Genomic DNA, 18,241 nt, shown 5'->3' on the forward strand with positions numbered 1-18,241 from the left:
GGTGTCCGTTCAAAGGATTATTGTCCTTTTAAACTTCAGTTTATGTTGTGCTTAACATTTTAGTTAAACACGAGCCAAACACTGTTTTGTAATTGGAAAAAACCTCCAAACGCTTGATGCACATAAAATTGTCTAAAGCAGGGGTGCTCAAACGTCGATCGCTAGTGCTTTTTTTATGGAATAGGAGGATAAACGAGTGTACGGGTCACCTGTTGTTAAGTGATCACCGCCGACCACAATCTCTTGCAACACCAGAGGAATCACAGGAGCGTTGCCGGCCTTTAAGGAAGGTGTACGCGCTTTTTTAAAGGTACCCATGTCGTATCGTCCCGGAAACAGTGCACAAGTAAGTTCATTCCACAGCTTTGTAGTACGTGGAAGAAAGCTCCTTGAAAACCGCACTGTGGAGGACCGCCACACATCCAGATGGTGGGGATGATATCCTAAAATGTGGCGTGTCGTGTGAAGGTGGAATTCGGCGGCAGGAATCAGGTTAAACAGCTCTTCGGAACACTCCCCGTGTAAAATGCGGTAGAAAACACACAATGAAGCGACATCTCTACGCAACGCCAAGCTTTTTGAGTCGCTCTCGAGAAAAAAATCCGATATAGAACTAACCAGTCACAGATTTTGTTTTACTTAACTAAAATCGGTTAATTACGTACCATCTTATGTAAAGTATGCTCATGAGGTATGCAGTGTAATGCAGATTCAACATCCAAAGTCACTTTAGTTAAGTTTACAAATTTAGACACTACTTTAAATTCGCAATTTTGAATAACGAGAATAATAAGAAACTTTTTTAGAGCAGACCAATAGACCTACCTACCTTGACTAAAAATAATGCATAGTATTGTGCGCAAAACTAATATCTATGTCATCGTGACACTCTACCTAGACGACAATCCTTCATCACACATACTTGAAGCCTCTCATAGTCGATCGATCGTAGTCTAACAATTTGTGGTAGATCGCCAGCAGCTGTTCAAGCTTGAGCACCAATGGTCTAAAGTGAACAATCACATACAAAATGAGATACAGATAACTTGTAATACGTTTATTCGATCTTTGAAAGAGATGAACGTTTAAATTGTAAAGTTATAGTTTATTTATAAGTAACATAAATATGAATTTACATTTAGTGTATAATACAAGGCACCGTATTATTCGAGTATGACTTGTTGGCACTTTGATCCCAATATCATTGGCAAGATAATTGTTAGTTATGATTTTTAAATATACATATAAAACTTAAATATTTAAAGTCCATCCTAAATGATATAATTGGACGTAATTCCAGAAAAACTTTGCAAACCACAATCATGTCGAAATTGAGTTAAGAACACAAAACTATTCACATGATTCATATTAACGGGACTGACAAAAAATGGCAGCCCTACTGTCACTCTTTAAATGACATCATGATTTAGTAGCCCAACCCACATGTATGGGATACACTGACTAAATTTATTAAACTTTAAACGCGAATTCCTTGTGGCTTGGAACGTTTTTCAGGAACTACGTTCAAATTATAATGCTTATAATTTTGCCAACAAAGCAACGATTAAATAATTTACTAAACAATATAATATTTTGATTTATCACGATACAGAAAGGTATAATAATAATGTATCCGTTATAAATATGTTACTTTTAGTATTTATACATACTTCGAAATACAAATTTCAAATTTTTGCCAGTATTTGGGACAGTCGTAAATCTATGTCTTACTGTGCCTAAAACTTATCTATGCTTACGTATTTACGGGTATTGACCAAAACTAGAACGGAGAATAAAAATTAAATCAATAGATTTGAAAATATAAAAAGTAATTCGTATTAATTTTATTGAGTATGTTGACTAGTCAATGTAATGTTTAAATCTGTTTAAATGATCAGAATTGACAAAGATTTCTATTGAATATAGCTTGTATGTAATATATAAAGCTTGTATGTAATTTGATTTAATTTTCTTAATCCGTTTTGGGTATTTTCGCCACAGTATATTTGATATAGTTCAATTCAATAGACGTTAGCTCTCTCCAACAAGACAGACGCGTCACACATCGCTTTGGCATTAGACCGCACTAAGAACATTAAGTGTAACTGCTCAAACACATTCAACTGTATCCGAGTACGAACTAAGCCATGCAACACAGTAGCTCTCTCAAGATCCAGCCATCTTTGAAGCGACAGTTCCCTCTCGCCAACCGGGACTCCTTGTACAACATCCAGAGGACCCCAGAGCATGAACTCTAGGACAGATTTAGCCTGGTTCAAGGAGATCGCACGCTCTTCTTGGAGCAGCTCTTTGAGAAGTGGGGTGAGCTTCTCTCCGGGGAGAAGGATCTCTGAAGCTTTGACGGCACATTTGCAGAGAGACGCGAGTTGCTCTTCGCAGCAGTTCATATCGTCGCTTAGCCTGAAATTGTAGAAAACGCCTTTAAGAAAATTAAATATAAAAGTAAGATAACAATATAAACAGTGTAAGTTGATAACGATTATCATGTAGACTTTAAGAGATTTTTAGAAGGGGTGAGATAACATGACCATAATTAATTATTCACAGAGTAAATTTTTTTTGCTTCTTTAACTGGATATTCCATTATTATTTTCTATCAAAGTTAATCTTTATTTTTTTAACTTCCCGCTTGAAAATTTTCAAATATCGGAAATTAATTAGTATTACCCCATTTTTCGAAATCGACTATTCCCGCGATGCCGTCTGTATGTAGTGTGTGTGTGTGTATGGATGTATGTAGTAAACCTCTTATAATTTTTGAATATCTATAATACCATTCGGACCGGTAGATTTTGAGTAATCTCAAAAACAACTACGTAAATAAAATTCTAAATGTGTTTTTTTGGGAACAGTTTTAAAACTGATTTTCCGATCGATTGAAACCAGTGTGAAAATCAGATTATTCATTCAAAAATAATTGCGGTTTAAAAGTTTATAAAATAGGGTTGTATTTGACTTTCATCAGAATTTGAGCTCAAAGACCTGAAAATAATACAAGTTACATTTTTGAGCTTGAAAAGCTCAAAATCGTCATGAGTGCAATTTGAAGCGTTTAGGTATGGAATTAACGTGAAGTTGCAGGGGTTGGCCTTAAAGTTCAACCGTTTTCCTATTTTTTATTTTACCGATCTGATGCAAGTGGATCAATTGCAAACGTCACAAATGACGCCAATTCCTTGGTAATTTAATGCGAATCGGCTTCTACCATCGCGTTCAATTTATCATTACTTGATCATTATATCTGGGCACACAATGGTCTTTAGAAAAAAATCAGAAAAATACTCAAGACATAAGTGCTAGGACTGAAAGAGTAAATGTCACAACAATCATGTGGCTTCAAAACGAAACACAGCGGCAAAACTGCACTATTATTTAGCGACAGAAATAGGTTTGGTGGCAGTACAGCCAGGGACGATCGCTACACCCCTACTGCTACTGTATAATATATTCATCAACCACTCACCCTTGCAACATACAGAGTCGTCCGTAACAGTTTGTCTTCGGCGCCGACAGTGAGTTCAACCGATCCTCTTGACCCGATGAGCTGCCCTGAGTCTCCCGCAGAATCACAAACGCCGTCAAACTGTCCGGTATTTCCTCGACTCCTCGAGCCTGGAAACTTCTCAGTCCAATAATGATCTGAAGCATCATGAAGATGGCTTCATGTAGCTGCTCGGTTTGGACCAGTTGGTGATCTTTTGTTGAGCCTTCAGTCGCGTGAAGCCTCTCGCTGTATGTTTGTATGGTGTCAGCTTGTGCGTTGGCCAAGACTACGATTGTTGCTGAAATTTAAAAATTTTTTGTTTTACATAAGTCCTCGAATGGCGACCACGTACCAGAAGACGTAGTGTTGGTAGGTCCCCCACAAGATGGACCGACGATCTGGTCAAGATCTTCGAAAGGATTGGATGAGGGCACCGCAGTACGATCGTCATGGTGATCTTTAGGGAAGGCCATTGTCGAGCAGTGGAAGTCTTCCGGCTGATGATGGTGATATACATACTAATGCCTGTCTCTCTGAGATTAAGGACTCCCTACATTCCTGGTATACTTCTTCTGTCTTCTTCCTCTGGCTATGAGAGGGTTGGTAATAGCACCTCTCTTATTCATGACACTAAAATAACACTTATGAATGCGAAGCTCTACCACTTCGGAAAAGTTGAGCTTTAATGAGAATAAGTGGCAAGATACACAAAATCTATATTTACAGTTTCAGCATTTTACTTTAAGTGATACACCAAAATGACTCAAACGTTTTGACTTACTTTTGTAGGCTAAGAAAGAAAATGAAGTGATTATTAAAAATTGTGTTTTTTGTCAGATATTCCATTCCCTTACAAGCCGTGGAAGGTACGCTTAAGTTAACCTTTTCCAACAATTCTAATCTCGCTCTATTAATTGGAGCCAGTCTATTTTTATCCATCAATCCACCTCAACATTCACTTCGGAATAACTTTGTTATAATATCTTTAATCTGTAAGCGATATTTATTTACGGCCGTTTTCAATAAATTAACTCTAGTTACGGATAGACTGCTATCCCCGTTTAATGGCAAAATGTTATCTATTCATGGTTTGCGGTTCGCAATCAAGGACAAGTGCTGTCAAAATCCAAACTATTAATGAAATGTAAGACTATCCGTCCTTCTGATGGCAGATAGACAACTTCGGTAGAAGATGCTATCTTGAAAATAGGTTAGGTTATTGAATAGTAAGTAAGCGTATAAGGATAGATTTGTCTACCTCCAGTAACTAGAACTAAGGATAGTATGAAAAATGTCTAGAGGTTAGATAGACAAAATTATTAATACGTCACGCTAAAACTTTAACCCCCTTTTCAAAAATGTGGACACGGTATGGTTAGGTAGTATACATACAAAAGAAGTGCAGAAAGCTAAAGCGAATACCACTGTATATTTACTTATATAATTTAATTACTAGATATCTATTAAATGTTGTGTTTTTTTTAAATAAGCTATTATTCTCTAATATCTAAAAATATTGCATGAATAATGGTTGAATTTTTACCTATATACGACCGCCAGTCTTTATTTCTCTTCTCGCTGTACCGGTATAACAAAACCGCTATGAACTTCGGTCATTAAAAACCAGATTATAAGCAAATAATATTCATAATCGTATTGCATAAGCTTTACGTAAAAGTGCATAAGTATCATATAGCACGCTCACTGTAAAAATGTTGGAATATTTATAGAAAAAACAGCGTTCAAAGAATGCTTCAACAGAAAAACTTTTTTCATTTGAAAAACATAAGATACATTGTATAAGAATACGTATCTTATTTTGAATTAATATTATAAAGACTTCCATTTTCGCCATTTAACATATCTATGTATATATATTTTGAGATTTATAAATCTACAAAATGGAAAGGGTGTGTATAAAGGAAATGAAGGATGTGAAATTGCTGTGAGTGCCTCGCACAAAGTGGGTAAGGATAACCTACGCATTACCCTACCTAGGGTAGAATGGTAATACCGCGATAAAACCTATAGGTACGATGCTTATCATCGATATAAAGGGCATGGCTTAAATCAATCCCCACAGTTAAAGCAGTCTATCGATAAAAACGTTTGTGGACCTCACTAAAATGAAAGTCACTTTACTGATGAAAAACTTTTCACGATTGAAGAACTGTTCAACATCACTAATTTACCGGTGATCTAACTATCAACCGCTAGAAATTACCAATATTGTTGTCAATAAGCCTTTTATAATACTACGACAAAATCGATTGATAGAACGAACCTTGAACTAAATCCTCTCCATCTTCACCAAACTGTTGCAGTGGCACCAAGTCACAGAATTCCGTGATCGCATTCAAACTTAACGTTTGCGGCTGTACAGACTGACAGACCATCTGAGAGCCCATGTGCTCTTTGTAAAGCATGAGGGTTACATTGACTGGACCCTGGCTGGAGTTCCAAACAGCAGGGTAGAAGAAGCGCTTGCCAGCCTTTGTGGAGTATTTAGCTTGTTGGATCGAGAAGTCATTCCAGCGGAGATTGGTGCAAGCTTTCAGTCCACGGAGCGATGGCTGCATAGATGCACTTTGTTGTACCTAAAATAAAAATAAAATACATATTTAGATGGATATTTAAAATGGTTACAATTCGTTATGACAATCCTTATATCAGGGCAAAGATGTAAGAAACTAAGGATCTTGTAAGGTACCAGAGTAGTCAAATCTTAAATTAAGAAATTTGTTGTTTATGATAATCTTGCCACAATGAAATTCAGATTGGTGATCAAATGGAAAACATAAGTAGGTACGATTAGTAAGTTTAAAAGCACATTAGATATATTTTATTTGATAAATACACAGGCTGAATATGAAGCATTAAAAGTTTCGTGTCAATAATAGCAATATTGAACATATAAATAAAGATCTCATAATTGATATAAAACACTAAGCAACCCTGTATAGTTAGTACCTACTTTAAATAGAACTAGTTACAGAGAATATGAAGAATTAAAAGTTTCATGTCAATAATAGTAATATTGAACATATAAATAAAGATCTCGTAATTGATATAAAACACTAAGCAGCCCTGTATAGTTAGTACCTACTTTAAATAGAACTAGTTACAGAGAAAGTTGCCAGTTCGTAACAGACAATCAATAATTACGCTCGATCAAATAAGTTTACGTAAAAGCGATCTATTATTACATCAATCGTAATCAATTACATGCCACAAACAAATTACCTGTTCTAAAACCTGAGCCAACGCTTCGTGGTTAGCAATCACAACAGCTCCATAATTATCCTCTAAGTTCTTGTGTACCACGCTTCGACCTTTTCTGACCCTTAGCTTGCTAGTTTTAGGCGTCATTTCTGCTTGGTAATCGTCATTCGGGCTATCCATATTATCGTTCGAGCTGTAAAAGCTGTACGGGGAATAGATTTCAGATTCTGTTTCGCTGCCGCAGTAAGGCAGCGATGATCTAAAACCGTTTGTATACTTAGGGTATTCTGCAGATTCTTTTTGTTCAGTTTCTTTTGGTTTTGCGTCACATTCTGGTGAACTGGAGCGAGCGTTGTGCACATATTCGTAGTCACTGTCGCTGTTTTTTGCCGAGTCACTATGTTCTTCTTCGTATTTGACGGTGTTGTATATTTCGTCGTAGTTATTGATAACTGGCTCATTGGTTGCTTGAACTAGTTCTTGAGGACCATCGTCAACCTCGTTGTCATCATCATCTATCTGAGTTCGTCTTTTCAGTAGTTCCAGCTGTGATTCTCGCTCACGCATGCTTGCTGTGCGTTCTGGCTTCCTTGGTGCAAGTGCCGATCTTATTTCCCCTGATAACAAACAAAATTAAGTGAAGGTAAGTTAAATATTTTATGGAAGTAGTTATGTTATGTGACAAGATCTATTAATTATTTAAGTCTTCAGCTTGTATGTTTTCCCAAGACAATTTAGTAGCAGAAGTAACTAAGCGAATCGGCCTTTGTTCACTAGTAGGTCCAAAAACAAATTATTATAATATTATGTTTAGTGTAGGTTTACTGTGTCTAAATATGGGAATACGTTAATATTATTCAATATAATGCCGGATATTAAGGAACGCAATAAAATTTGAATATATGTATTTTATTGTGTAATAAAACTATGGTTCTTAACAAATAAAACGATTTTAACGATGTTATGTATAGCAAAACTTATTAAGTAAATATAGAGGAGAATATTGAACTATATATAAATTTAATGAAAAGATGAAACTGAATGACTGATTGATTATCGCACCTAATAACAGGTGCGGAATAAGTCAGTGCTTTACGCCTAGATAGTAAAACTACATCAAGGGATGTTAAAGAACGCGAAGATGCTTTTTGTTCTAGTAATATAAATTTCATTCACTTGGATCTGGTAATGTGTATCCTAGTACATTGTATCAAAAAGACCAATGGGCTTCCCAAGAGCTTTACAAGTAAATCACCAGGTTCTTTACTGTGCGCAATATACAGCTCGTTGTCGATGGTTGTTGCGTGACTTACCGTGCACGCTGGTATTACACTACTTCTGCATATGTTTGATATGATGGATGTTTCCAACATGTATTGTCATACCAATGATAGTATTGGTGACGCCTATAACACCAGCCATGCCTTTTTCTGACGAAAATAGTGCACTAGTGCCGGAAGAAAAAGGGGAAAAATTAACCATTTTCAGTTTTATCTCTTTTGGCCCTAGAAAATTACCTTGGTGGTTCCTAGGTGAATACGACATGGGTACCTTCGTAAAAATAAGTTCCCCAACTCTAAGAACGGCAATCTTCCTGAAATTCATCTGGTATTGCAATAGAATAGAGGCGGCAGTGATCACGTAGCAACAGGTGCCCGTACGCTCAGCTGTCCCATAAATCCAAACAAAAAAGAAATGATATACAAATATTGTATCTATATAAATAATAAAATACTACCTATCAAAAACCTTAACCTATCGGTTGAGCAACAAAATAAAAAAATTATGTTTTAATTATCGTGGCAAAAGCACTAAAATGCAATATTTGTGACTTACCCAAATTAGCATAAATGTTGTCACTATTTGAAGGCGTGGCAGCCCAAGTCTGCTGTTTTTGCTTCTTTTGTAGAGCAACCGATTTAGGAGGCGGTGGTCGCGCCGGCTTTGGCAGGTTCGAGGAGTTCTTGTAGTCCTCACTCGATAACCTTGGAGGTGGAGGCGGCTTGTTCACGACCTTGGGCAAGTCATCTGTCACGGAACTACTCCCACTGTATAGCGACATGTCATCGTGACTCATGCGACGCGTATTCATTGCTACTTCACAATTCGATTTCACCACTTCAACACTCGATCCGTTAATATCCAAAGGATGTATAATAACCAACCGCGGCTTGGGTTTTGGTGTCAAATCATATATTTCTTCGGTCCTGCTAATTACTTTAGTTACTGTGGCAATACTCATCTCCTTTTTATCTAAATCTTTCGAAGATCCAATACGAAGTAGTTTCTTCAATGAAAATTTAAGCTTTCCTTTCCTCTTGTCGTCTAAAAGCAAGTTGTCGTGGGACAGAGATATGTTTCGTCGAGGAGCCGGTTCGGGTACGATGTCCGATTTATTTGAGTCTGTATCATTTGCGTGTTTTTGTTTTGGCGGTGATGACATAACCGCTCGCTCACGTTTCTCCATCTCGCGGACGACAGGTGAGTCAGACTTCATAAACCCGTTTGGGTTTCTTTGGTAAATATTGTTAGAAAACTCCTCAGTTGGAGATAAGGGTGGGGTTGGCGCTTTCCGTTTGCACAAGCTGTTTAGTGAGGTGTCGCTGTCCTGTTTAGTTAATACTGGTTTTGCGTAATAAATGGAATCCGACTTTTCTTCACATACTTCATTAGTTTTTTCCTTGCTCATATATCTAAAGGCTTTCTCTTCGTCGTTTTGGCTCGATTGCGTCATGTTTTGATGTGATATGGTAATGTCTTTTTTAGTTGTTTGCTTGATAACCGGTTTGGCGGGAAGCTTAGGTTTTTCAGGTACTATTGGTTTTGATGGCATAATATCATTTATAATGCCGTGTAAAAAGGACGGACGAGGGTCCATGGTGGGGACAGGACTTTTAGGCAAAGCTGGAGCTTCACTGGTTTCGTCAGGATCAGCTCTCCCATCAGGTTCGCCAGCTAGTTCTCGGCTTGCTTCCGCGGAGAAAATTATTTCAGGTTTGGGAATGATCGAAGGCATGTCTATTATTGGGCTTTGAAATGTTGAATAACCACTATTCACTTGCCCATCAACTTTTCTCAACTGCCTGATTGGAGACATTTTTATGTTGTTGTCAGTATCATTGAACACTTTAATTTTAATGGTTTCATCACACTTGTGTGGCTCAGAAAAGTGTCCGCTATCATCGTTGTCGGAATCAGTCCTTGCGCTGAAACTCTCGTCATCAGAAGTGAATGAATTATTCGCCGTTGAATTTAATGTACTTACGGCTGAATCTACACTGCTGCTGTCGATGTTAATTTTACAAAATTTAAACTCTGACTTACTGAGGTTAACTTTTGGTCGATCTTGAGTTTTTGGTAGAGGAGATTTTCTAACAATTCCATTCTTTTTCGTCTCACTGAACTCTTTCTTTTCACACTCGTCTTGCATACTTTCTTTGATTTTTTCTTCAACAACAGTTGGTTTGTTTTGGGATAATTTTAAATCAGTTCCACCCATTCTGTTTTGCTGCAAAGTTTCTGAAATCTCCTCTAACAGAGATTTTTCTGTGCATAATATTGTATCTGAAGACTTAACACCTTCTGTTGTAACGATTGTTTCAGATTCTTTAATATAACTTGAAAGGATAATATTTGTCTTATAATTACTCATTTCTTCGGTGGGGGGTTCGGTAACATTGATAACAGCATTTTTACGAATGTGGGTTTTAGATGCGGGTCCTTTGTTATCATGACCAAACGGGGTAACAGACACCATTAAAGTTTTCTTTTTTCCGTCTGAGTCTGTTTGTACTTTGCCTAATAATAATGAAGTATATGACTTAGCAACAGAATCTCCTAAAAGGTTAGCTTTAACAGTATTAAAGTCCGTATTAGATTTCGTTATTCTATGAAGTTCTCGTTCTTCTTCTGTATCTGGAAAGGTGTCTTCATCACCGTTGTCTTCAGATACTTCGAATTCTTCTCCATCCGACCAGTCATCACCTCCAAATCCAATAACGCTACAAACTTCCTCAGGGAAACGTACATTTCGTTTGTTTTTATTTTTAGTTTGAGCTTTAAGGATACTCGGCGGAGTTTTCTTAAAGAATGTGTTTCTATTTTGGAATGGAGTCGATGTATATTTGGTGCTTTCGCTAGTTTTGTCTTGTTTTACATGTTCTTCACGAGATTTGAAACAGTTGGAGCAAAAATCTTTTTTCCACGCATTCTGCACGAAGTTGTGGCATACTGGAGACATTTTGCCCCTCGAATAGCGTCTGTTGATCACATAACTGGCATTCTGTAAAAGAAAAATATTAATAATTAGGTTTGTGGAACAACTTTCTAATTATGGTATATTAAATCTATCATGGATCTACGTAAATCTATTATGGACGTATTTAAATTTAATAGCATATCATAATAGTATAATTTATTCGCTAATATGATGGTAATTCCTGATTTGAATTCTTAGTTCACACTCCTTATTATATCAAGTTACTATAATATTTTTAACATTTTTATAAATAAATACATTTCGAACAGGGACAATCCACAGTGCTAAAGCCGAGTAATTTGTGAATATTCACAACTGTACAAAGTAAATTTAAAATAGGTCTGTCGCGTATTATTTGTGATGTGACCTGGTGTTATTAACATATCAAGTTGAAGAGATACTAGGAAAACATAAGAATAAGTAAGTCAGTAATGTTGTAGGTACCTATTATAAACTGAGGAAGACTATGGACTGGTCTATGGTAAATGGTAAAATCTTAGTCGTGTACTGTACAAGATGGCCATTTAACTTCTGTAAAATCCAGACACATAACATGCATACAAGGTAATAGAGGAAGTAGGTTACTATTGCGTGCCAGCGATCAAATCAAAGCTTACGTAAACCCAACGATTACGGACTCAATACAATGGTAGGATACTAAATACGCAGAACAGGTAAGTTAAGAAACGGTAACTTTAAACTGTACTAGCTGAAGTCCGCTACTTAGTCTGGGTGGACTTCATAGATCCTGTCAAAGCGAACTTAATAAAGTTGCGTGTATGTTGTTTTTAACCGACTTCAAAAAAGGAGGAGGTTCTCAATTCATCTCTATTTTTTTTATGTTTGGTACCTCAAAACTTTTATAATAAACATATGACTATTTAAATGTGAAATGATGCAGAAAACGACACCATTATATTTTCAATTAATATTCGTTAAAACATAGAACAATAACGATAAAAACACTAAAATTTAAACGCGGTCTGAAAATTTGACAGGTGACTAATGGACACTAAATTGTGTCTAAAACCGTTTGATGGTCATCATCTCTTCCGTCCCTTTCTCACTCCTAAGTTTTTATGTAAGGATAGTTATTACCTCACTTTCACACAGGGTTTGTATATTACGCTAGTAAACTAAGTGAAAATGTTGATAGTACACTCATAAATACTAAGATTTTTTTATAGTTAATTGACTTTGTAACAAATAAATCAAAGTAATTCGAATTCTGCTGAATCACCTAGCAGAGATTGTAAAATGCTAAAGTTGTTATGATGATTTAAAAGAGTGACAACGAGTTTATTGCTTTCGTTTCAATTTCATTAAATCTCATTTTATCCGTAGGTAATAAGGTGGTAAATGTAACATTACCATTATTACTGAGAAGGTACCTATTGTGAGTATTTTTAAATCTATTTTTTTAAATCAATTTAAAGAAATCAATTTCTTCCATGGAGACAAAATATCTTTTGTATTCATTAAGGCTATCGTTGCATTCAGTTTAAATTGAACGCTTATATGTTTCAAACTAGATTGGGTCTTATAAATATAACATAAATATATTTATCTGAATTGAATTCATATATAATAATAATAACATAATATTTACACACTCTTACACAAATTATCTTGCCCCAAACTAGGCATAGCCTGTACTATGGGTACAAGACAACGATATACTTAATACAATATATTTACTTAATAAAACATCCATGACTCGGAAACAAACATCCATATTCATCATATTAATGATTGCACCTACCGGAATTCGAACCTGGCACCTCTAGCTAAATAAATATAAATAAATAAAATAATAATATATCTATATCAATGATATTTTTATCTGAATTGAATTCATTCGCGTATATAAGCCAAATAAATTTTTAATGAGCCGAGTTACTCCAAGCTCTCTTGCATACATACATACATACATGATAACCATATACGCTTGAATACTAAATGAATGGGTTCGAGTTTGAGTATAATAGTGACAAGAAAGTCCGTTTGTTTATCGTTTATGACAAATTGGAGAAATGCAATTTTTCACACAACTATAAATGGAATCTGTGCTACTTTTGTACTGAGAAAGTAATAACGTTGCTAGGCTTGTAGTCTTGCAGCTACTACTACTTCTTGTGTAAGAAGCTTGTGGGACTTACTTTCCAGTTTAATAATAAAATTGGCACTAGAGGACTTTCCTTTATAAAAATTTTCATTAATATGGTATCGTACCTTTAAAAGGAATGCTTTTACTTCAAAGACCTCCTGTACTGTAGTTATACTGTCTTATTAATAAACGCAGTGTAAAGTTACTTCAAGCTTAAAACTAATTGTTTTTTTTCTTACCTTTGTCACTACAGAATTACGTGACAGGGAGAAATAATTACAGATAGACAGTGTATTACACCCATTTTACACACTTTTTATTAGCTTCAGCTGTGTGTATGTTTAACATTTGTAATCGAATAATTTGGGCGCGATTTTGACCCACTGTAAATGGACAGATTTCGTTCAAACTTCGTAAATTTATCTTGTTGTTTATAAAATTGTTCCATTTTTCAATTTGTAAAATAAGATTTTTGTTAACTCATATAATTTTCATCTATCGTCTATAAGACAAGAAATGATGTTAATTTTAAATTTCTTTCCTATTTTGTAGTAGTCGTATTTTTAGTTTTTTTAACTACTATTTATTTAAGTGTTTCTATTTGATCCCGATGTTTACAATATTTTTTTATGGTATTTTTTTTTTTTATTTGGAGAAAATTATTGTCATTCAAGCATTAACCATAAAAAATTAACCATAAAATTATTGTTATTCAATCATAAGATGAATTACAGTTCCATAAAATTAATTTCTCGCGTAACTTGATGAAAAAAATGGATACCATGTTGTTTTATGTAGTCATGACGTCAGTTGGATGAAATGTGAAAGTTTGTATGTTTGTTACTTAATTACGCCAGATTAGATGAAAGGATCTCAATGTGATTTGGCTCACAGAATGGTAGAGGTAATTCAAGGAGAATTTAGTTTGAAATATACCGTCATATTTTTAAATGTAATTTAGGTATAATGTAGACTTATTATTTGATCGCAACCTTCAATTAATGTAACAAATAATGTATTTTAATATAAAAACAGTATATTTGATATGACAAAATTTCAAACGCTATTTCAATGTTGCAATTAAAAGATAATATTATGGACTGTATTCCAATAACCGTTATATCGTAATAAAGTATTTCTTCGAAAGTTACCTTTGCGAAACAATGTGTTGGGAATAATCACTTCAATCAAATTCAACTATTGTAATTGTAATATAGTACAGACACTGTTCTGATTTCTACCATATTGAACTAAGAAATATGTATCTTCCATTCCCTTAAAAGTCCATTAGGCCTCCATTACTCTAAACTCTATATGGGTCGTGGAAATCAATTATTCCGAACAAGCCATCTTAAGGCGAAGAGTAAGCAGAAAATACGCAAACATGGTGTTTTTAGACAAGTTTTGTTGTGAAAGTATAGCATTTCGAGCTATGAACACTACTTAATCGTGTTACACATATCCTTAAGTTATATTTGTAGGTTGCTAATGCTTGCTGTTGGTTATAGTTAACACTGCCGAGCCATTTTGAACTTCCACTTTTCTTTGAAGTTAAACAAATTTTTTGGCATAGCGTGACGCATTTTTTGGTACTTCTCTCATAAAAGTTATTCTTATAGCTTGTACTTTTTGTGTAGGTTCATTTATTTAGATTAGTAGTGAATAACGAGGATTGTAAGCATATAAACTGTTTTCCACGCAAGAATTTTGAAAATATTGGCTTTGTTACATAGATGGCGGGCCGGCAGCGGTGAACTCATATCGCTCAAGGTCGCTGGCATTTAATGTCGCCTTAGTACATGTCCTCAAGTCAAATATTTGCCACTTCGATACTAAAACGTGTTCAGCGTATACGACTAATGAGTATGCCGTATCCCTTAGGTTTAATGCTTCAAGGACTGCAGTGATAGTATCACTATTGTGATATTGTGATCTGAATCAGGCTTTGTTCGGACACGCCGAGGTGAATGCACTATCCTTGATATATAGATACAGGTTATAGATTTCGTTTATCAAAGGCCATCAAGGCACCTGTAACTTGAGAGATGCAAGAGTGAGTGTCGGTGATCACTTCGCGAGGCTGAAGATATTATTATCATCATTATTATCCTTTGAATGAATAACAGGATTGTTGCACAAATCATCTTTAAAAGGTTACAGATTAATTCTTAAAAACATATGTAGAATATAGTTTTGTATGGAAGCGAAACTTGAATATTGATTCAGAGAAACGTGAAACCTGCAAGCTATTGAGATGTGATGTTGGAAGGATAGCTGGATTGAGATGGTGACAAGCTAAGAGATATTGGAAAGGTAAATGAGAGGGGAAGCCTAGTCACCACAGTAACAACGTAGGGGATTGATGAGAGGTCATCTTATATGACATGCTAGCTGACCCGACAGGCGTTGTTCTGTTCATAATTTAAAAAACTCTTGCGGGTGAAATTTCGTGAAATCCGTTTTTAGATACCTCTACTCGGCGAGAGGAATATTCCTAACATATTTCAAGTCTCTACACCTAATGGTATCAGATATATCGTAATGAAACAATAAAGGTGTTTTTTTTTATGAAAATAAGAGACGAGACGAGCAGGACGTTCAGCTGATGGTAATTGATACGCCCTGCAGTGCCGATCAGGATTCTTGAAAAACCCCAAAAATTCTGAGCGGCACTATAACTGCGCTCGTTACCTTTAGACATAAGATGTTAATAGTCTCATTTGCCCGGTAATTTCACCAGCTACGGCGCCTTTCAGACCGAAACACAGTTATGCTTAGACATTAATGCTTCACGGCAGAAATAGGCGCCGTTGTGGTACCCATAATCTAGCCGGCATCCTGTGCAAAGGAGCCTCCCACTTCTTATAATAGAATAAAAATTTCACAGAAGGAAAGCAAGACAGAGGGAAGTCAAGAATAATTTATATATATAAAATGAATATGAGGATAAATGTCAGTATCAGGAGGCCAAGAAGCAGCATTGGATCTCTGTCCAAAGATGGCGGGATTTACATAAAAAAATCATAGCTAAGACGCACCGATAAGAGCTTGTTTTTAAAATAGAAGAAAGGAACATTTATATTAACCATTTATGACATAACAAATGTTGTTATCTAACATCAAGTGTCTGATGCTGGCGTGATGATTTGAAGCCGAAACGTGCTATTCGCATGTACATCACATCATCTTCATGACAGTATACAGGACCTACTTGAGCTGCCTGTGTAGGTTTCTGAGTTTTGAGTCAGGAATTATAATTAATTTTCTAAAAAATAACACGAGTAATATCATGAAAATCGATCAAGCCGTTTCGGAGACGAAAAAAAATTGATTAATCTGACTGATCTGATGGAAGATAAAACTACCATTTTATGTTTAATCAGTGCTAGATATATTTGGCCTAGCCTGGCACTTATGGAAAAAATATGTATAGAGGTTAATAAAAATAAAAGTTAAAATACCTAATTCAAAATATAAGCTGAAAACATTTACGAAAAATTCCGGATCGAATGGGGTTAGACTCATTCTGACACTTCAGTACGTTAAGTCTTTATGCGTGATGCGTCTCGTTGAGAAGTTGGTTTCATTATATTATATATTATATTCAGTATGTCTCTCTAATTTGCTGAGAGTAGACAAGCATCGCGGTCAGATAATAATACCGTGAATATTCAGGTCGGCGGGACCGGTCGCGGCACGCGGAGAAACCGACACACGACCAAGTCAGCCGCTCTCATCACGACGGCCGACCGAATATTTATCATACCACGTATCGACATTTTTATTTATTAGCACTTATAGCTGTGCCCGCGACTTTTTATAGGTTGCCCTCCGAGCAATGCCGTCAAAAAGCTGTGCTATCGCGCCACAGCTAAGACATGGCACGCGTGACGTGCCTATGGGCCCGTAGTAGACGCGACACTCGAAGCTATTGGGTTGAGGCTACGGGGTTGGTTTAAATAATATTTTTTTATTTTGAATATTCTTTATCTTGAGTGAAATATCATATAGGTTTTCGATTACTGTAAAATTTCTTTGTAACGCATTCTACAAGAGTTATTGAGTATTGTAGAGAATGAAAGCTTCAACCATTTATTTGTTTATAAACTAATGCTGCTGAAGCGTACGATGAGCTTCCGCATTCTTTTTGTTTATAAACAAAAGTTTCTGAAGCACACGATGATCTTTTACCATTTATTTGTTTACAAGCTAATGTTGCTGAAGCGCACGATGATCTTCAACCATTTATTTGTTTACAAGCTAATGTTGCTGAAGCGTACGATGATCTTCAACCATTTATTTGTTTACAAGCTAATGTTGCTGAAGCGCACGATGATCTTCAACCATTTATTTGTTTACAAGCTAATGTTGCTGAAGCGTACGATGATCTTCAACCATTTATTTGTTTACAAGCTAATGTTGCTGAAGCGCACGATGATCTTCAACCATTTATTTGTTTACAAACAAATGATGCTGATACATACGATGAACAGCAATCACACACACGCATTCTTCCTCGGACTGCGCCTAACCAAATCATAAACTAAAAATGCTACTTATTGTTAAAAACGTTAACGATCCGAAAGTTAGCTGATTCTACTCAGGTAATAGGCAACTCATCAAATGATAGCGGTCTCATTTGCAACATAACTGTAGAGCTATAATGTTTACTAACTGCCGAATGCGGGCAACATGTGCACATGTGGGACACACATTTTCTACAAACAGTTTTTGTTCCATTACAAAAAAAAACTCGGTCAAGAACGAATTGCGTATAAAGTAATTTACATGCACTTATATTATAATGGAAATTTAAATTAGGACTAAAATCGTGTTCATTAAGCGTTATTATATTAATTATTTAGAGTAAGTTATGACAGTAATAATTGGCGATATTTATAACGTTGTGGTGGGCCAATAAGTGGCAATGTCTTGAAATTAGTTTTTGGCGATTAGACTCGTTCTTTATAAAGAAACGAACATCTTTTTATGTTTTCAATCTTTGTTTAGATTGTTTCCTGAATATTCGTTAGTTATTATTCAAAGTTATCTTATCTCGCATATATTATACTATTACGATATCTTCACTTTTTTCCATATCGTTTTCTTTGAGTCTTTGGCATTTGGAAACGTTCTTAGTAAAAATGTA

The 18,241-nt window shown here is 35.6% G+C and overlaps 1 protein-coding gene across 4 annotated transcripts in view; it reads right to left on the reverse strand.

Moving 5' to 3' along the window:
- Positions 1-1,042: 1,042 nt before the first annotated feature.
- Positions 1,043-18,241, reverse strand: part of LOC126975037 (uncharacterized) — a 119,383-nt gene continuing 102,184 nt past the window's right edge. For all 4 annotated transcript variants that reach the window (XM_050822817.1, XM_050822818.1, XM_050822820.1 and 1 more), the window contains exons 2-6: positions 8,564-11,009; positions 6,749-7,344; positions 5,790-6,102; positions 3,485-3,803; positions 1,043-2,421 (exon numbers count right to left, since the gene is read on the reverse strand). In XM_050822817.1, the coding sequence (XP_050678774.1) occupies positions 2,022-2,421; positions 3,485-3,803; positions 5,790-6,102; positions 6,749-7,344; positions 8,564-11,009 (4,074 nt within the window). In that variant the 3' untranslated portion in view covers positions 1,043-2,021. The remainder of the gene's footprint in view (positions 2,422-3,484; positions 3,804-5,789; positions 6,103-6,748; positions 7,345-8,563; positions 11,010-18,241) is intronic.

This window comes from Leptidea sinapis, chromosome 34, assembly GCF_905404315.1.
Source record: "Leptidea sinapis chromosome 34, ilLepSina1.1, whole genome shotgun sequence".
Lineage (NCBI taxonomy): Eukaryota > Metazoa > Arthropoda > Insecta > Lepidoptera > Pieridae > Leptidea > Leptidea sinapis.